General features: G+C 47.7%; 1 protein-coding gene across 1 annotated transcript in view; it reads right to left on the bottom strand.

Moving 5' to 3' along the window:
* The window catches only part of LOC119598132 (regulator of G-protein signaling 20-like), a gene marked incomplete in the record, with an annotated part of 148582 nt that overhangs the window by 420 nt on the left and 143162 nt on the right, over nt 1–5000 (bottom strand). The window contains 1 exon segment of the mRNA XM_037947762.1: nt 1–809. This exon segment is cut by the window's left edge and continues 420 nt beyond it. Within this exon segment, the coding sequence (XP_037803690.1) occupies nt 600–809 (210 nt within the window).

The raw sequence follows: 5000 nt of genomic DNA, 5'->3' as shown, positions 1-5000 counted from the left end.
TTACGACCCCTATTATAGTGCCTGATTTATGCCTCTTGAATAACAAATAGTAGCACAACCTAGGATGTACAAAAATGATGAAAAACAACAACATCTACACTATATCAAGCAATTGGTCTGGCTCACACTTGAGCTCAACTTTATCACACAACTTGCGGTGTCTGTGCGCTTAAGAATGACGAGCACTGGAGCATAGGTATCCACGAACGTACTTACAAATGTTGAAGCTTAAGTATTTACTTACAAACTTATATAATTACAGCTCTCCACCTTTGATTGTGACCACCGCAGAACCCCTATCCCGGTTTTCATTTTAACACATACATAACACATACGCTTTCTATGTATTCCTGGTCCCCATCTGAGATAAAGGAAAACGGAGCATTACGAGGTCGCTGAGAGAGAGAGCACAGACTAAAGTATTTCTTCTGGAGTTGCAACGTTGAGTCTTTTTGTGTGTGGAGGAGTACATTTGAGAAAAAAATGGGCGAAGTGAGAGTGTGCGAGTGAGATAGATAGACATATAGATATAAAGATAGACAGATAGAGATAGAGGGAGAGAAAGATATAAAAGACATTTAATGAGAAAGAGACACGCCCTATGTAGAACTCTCTTTTCTGCTGCTGCTGCTGCTCCCATTATTATTGAGTTGTGCGAGTCGTTTGTATATAGCTGAGTTGATGAAGCGTGGATAGGAGTCTCTGTGCATGAGGGTGTAGATCTGCGTCTGAGCCTCGTCGAAGGTGTGCGGAGTCGGGTCCACCATGTTGCGGTTGATGATCTCTCTCACGCGAGAGTCCAGCGAGACCTGCGGGCGAGACAGGAGGGTGTAAAAGGCTGCGTCTGATGCACATAGACAGGTAAATGTATACAAATTGGTATTATGCGCACTTACGCAGGAATGCTCATGGACATACACACACACGCGCGCGTGGGTACATACAAACATAAACACAAACATACACACACACGCATACAGAAAGACAGTGACAGATTAACACCCTCACACAAGCACCACACAAAAAAAAAAAAAAAAAAAAAAACAGACCGACAGACAGACAGACAAAGACAGCGAGATAAGAGAGAGGAGAGGCGGCAGGCGGCGCCCGTGTCTCCTGGCCTCCATCCTCTCCTCTTCACAAAAGCGACTTAAATGATCAAAGTCCCACTCGACACTAATATGGTCCTCCAACCCCTCCTCCTCTGCTCCCCCTTGGCCTCTTCATCCCTTCTCGTTTCTCTACTCTTCTTCCCCTTTCTTCCATCCTCCCCTTTATCTTCTTATTCTCATTCTATTTTTTTTTCTCCCTCCTCCATGCCTTCTCCTCTTCTCTCCCTTCCATCTATTACCTTCTCATCATATCATCATCATTATCTCTTTCTCATTCTCCTTTTCTTCCCTCTCCTCGCCCCCCTTTTCTCCATTTCTCCTTCTCTCTTTCTCACCTTTTGTCATTTTGCTCTTCCTTCTCTTTCACTCTCATCCTCCATCTCCCTCCTGTTATTATTCTATCTCCTTCTCTCCCCTCTTCCATCCTCCTCCCCTATCTCCTCCTCTCCTGCTTTTTCCTCTCCCTCCCTCTCCTTCTCTCATCTTTCCTCCCCTCCGTCCCTTCTCCATTCTTCCCCTCTTCTCCCTCTTTCCTCCCCTGTCCTTCCTCCTTCCTCATCTCCTTTTCCTCTTTCTCCCATCCCCTCCTCCTTTTCCCCTCAATCTCTCGTTTCTTGTTCTACCTCTTCTCTCTTCTTCCTCCCTCTCTTTCCCCTTCCCCTCGCTTGTTTCTCCTCCATGCCATTTCTTTGACACTCTTTCATAACTCCTCCTCCTCCCCCAAATCTCTCCTCATTTTCCCCTCATTCCCTCACTACATAACTCATCTCCCCTTCCCTCCCCTACTCCTCTCCTCTCCCTTCCTTCCTCTCTCTCATTCCTCTTTCTCATCCCCTCTCCTCTCCTCTCCCTTCTTTCCTCTCTCTACTCTTATCTCTCCTCTCCCTCCTCTCCTCACCTTTTCTTTCCAACTCCCCCTCCTCCTCCTCCTCCTCCTCCTCCTCCTTCCCCTCCTCCTCCTCCTCCTCCTCTTCCTCTTCTCCTTCTCCTCTTCTTCCTCCTCCTCCTCCTCCTCCTCCTCTCCTCTCCTCCTCCTCCTCCTCCTCTTCCTCCTCTTCCTCCTCCTCCGCCTCTCCCACATCCCCCGTCCTCTCCTCCCTTTCCCTCCCCCCCTCCTCTTCCGCCCCCGCCCCCCCCCTCACAGCGCACGCGTGGCAGGCATCCGGAGGCGCCAGGAGTCCCCCGTGGGAATAGAGCGAGACTGCTTGGCCGGGCGTGATGGATGGGTCTTGCGTGCATGTGTGTATGTATCCGCTCGTGCACGCAAAGGCACGCACACACATACGTACACATACGTACACATAAACATAAACACAGTGAGTGTGTGTGTGTGTGTGTGTGTGTGTGTGTGTGTGTGTGTGTGTGTGTGTGTGTGTGTGTGTGTGTGTGTGCGTGCGTGCGTGCGTGCGTGCGTGCGAGCATGGCATTGACCTTCGACGTAACCTCTGACCTTATTTTCTTTCCCTTCTGTCATCCTCCTATTTATAGCATCACCGTCGTCATCAGCGGAATGAAGGGGAACGCTCGCCGCCATACCTCGGGAATCGCCATCTCTCATTCTCCGGCATGATGCCCGTCGCTCTCAGCCCTCTCTCCGCATTCCGGTGCATCACAGCGTCTCAACTTCCGCTCACCGCATCCATCTCCATCGCCAGACACTATCATTTCTCACCATATCCACGAACGCCATAGCATCACCCTCTGTACAACGCACCTGCCACCATCGTCACCCTCCCAAGCATCACCACAGCTCATCTCACTATTCTCACTGTATCCTCACTTCAACCATCACCATCATCACTATATCCTCAAGCATCACTACGTCACCCTCACATCACATCCGTCATCATCATCATCATCATCATCATCATCATCATCATCATCATTATCTTCATCACATCATCATCATCATCATCATCACTCCATCACTCCATCACCCAATCTCATCATCATTCATCAATTATCACTCATCATCATCATCATCATCATCATCACCATATCCTCAAGTATCACCAAATGTCATCATCCGCCGACCACATGCATCACCATCACAAACACCACAGCTCATCTTCAAATCACTACGTCATCATCGATACATAACATCAATCACTCCCCATCACCATCCATCACCGCAATCTGTCATAATTATCATCTTCCTCACCATTTCCCCCAAACATCACCAAACTACTCATCACCATCTATATTTACATCTATCACCGCCCATCTCACCATCCTCACCACATTTCATCATCATTCACACAGCACATCTCACCAAATCACATCACCACCATCCATCACCACATCTCATCCTTACCAGCCTCACCACATCTCATCACCAAATCACATCACCACATCTCTTCATCCCATCACCACATCTCATCACCATCCATCAGCACATCCCATCAGCACCCTCTCCCCCGCCCAACGAGTCAACACCATCCATCACCCCCTGTCAACGGTCTCATCAGCTCGCAAGCCGATCGACTGCAACTTCGGTCTGTTTGGCGACCGAAGATTTCACCGGAGATCTCGGCTCGCGTCGGGTTCCTGTGGTCGGGTTCATGAGGTCTGAGTTTGGTCGGGTTCCTGGGTCGGGTATGAGGTCTGAGTTTGGTCGGGTTCATGAGGTCTGAGTTTGGTCGGGTTCATGAGGTCGCGTTCATGAGGCCTGTTTTATAGGGTCTGTTGAGCTTGGTCGCGTTCATGAGGCCTGTTTTATAGGGTCTGTTGAGCTTGGTCGCGTTCATGAGGTCTGCTGAGTTTGGTTTGAAGGCTGTTTTATAGGATATTTTCGTCCGGTATTTTGTCTGTCACGTGGGTTTTCTTTTGTTTGGTCTACTTCCCCTGTTTCTCTTTCCCTGCTTAGTTTTTTTCGTTTGTTTGTTTGTTTGTTTAGTTCAGTCTTTCCTTTAGATTGTCTTTTTTCTATTCCCTTCTTTCGGTGTTTTCCTCTTTATTTATATTTCTTTTGGTCTGTTTGTCTTCCTTCGTCTGTCTATCCGACAATCTTTCTATCTGTTTATCCCCCTCCCCCTCTCTTTCTCTCTCTTTCCTTCTCCTCTCTCTCTCTCTCTCTCTCTCCCTCTTCTCTCTCTCTCTCTCTCTTCTCTCTTCCCCTCTCTCTCTCTCCTCTCTCTCTCTTTCTCTCTCTCTCTCTCTCTCTCTCCTTTCTCTTCCTCTCTTCCTCTCTTCCTCTTTTGCTCTTTCTCTCTTGTTTTTCTCTGACTTCAATGGACTAATTGCTCTCTATGTTATAGCGATTCGCTGCAAAACAATCCCTGTGTCCACTCTCGATGGTCAAAGCTGTGTATGTTTTATTCACTTTAATACAACAACAACACCAGAGGCAACAGAGCACAAATAAAGTCTGGCTTGCCTTTTAGAATCTAGCAATAATGAATCACTGTTTTTTTTCTTTTTCTTTTTCTTTTTTTTATAGTGTGTGTGTCTTTGCCGTCGATTTTATTCATTTATTTATTTTTTTTTATTCACGGTCCTGTTATCCATCGGTCTCTTCACTCATTATTCCTCTAATCATTCATCATCTCATTTAATTACTTAATCCTATTTTTAACAAGATTATACACTGGTCTCAACTGCATCTTACTGACTTACGTGCGCTGAGGAGAAACCCCGAAAACTACACGAATCAGGCAAAAGCAGAGAGGCAAGCACGAGGCCCAGATAAGGTGACACCATGCTAGGGAAACCAAGCGTTGTGTATCTGCCTGCTAACAGGAAAAACAAGTTCTGCGAGACATTAATTTCCCGTGTTGGGGTTGGGGAGGAGGGGGGGGGAGGAAGGGGGCGAGGAGGAGGGGGGGGGGGAGGAAGGGGGCGAGGAGGAGGGGGGGGGAAGGGGGCGAGGAGGAGGAGGGAGGGATTTTA

The sequence above is a fragment of the Penaeus monodon genome, chromosome 40 (genome assembly GCF_015228065.2).
Source record: "Penaeus monodon isolate SGIC_2016 chromosome 40, NSTDA_Pmon_1, whole genome shotgun sequence".
NCBI lineage: Eukaryota > Metazoa > Arthropoda > Malacostraca > Decapoda > Penaeidae > Penaeus > Penaeus monodon.
The sequence above is the reverse complement of the archived record's forward strand: the minus strand, read 5'-3'. Positions and strand labels throughout refer to the sequence as shown.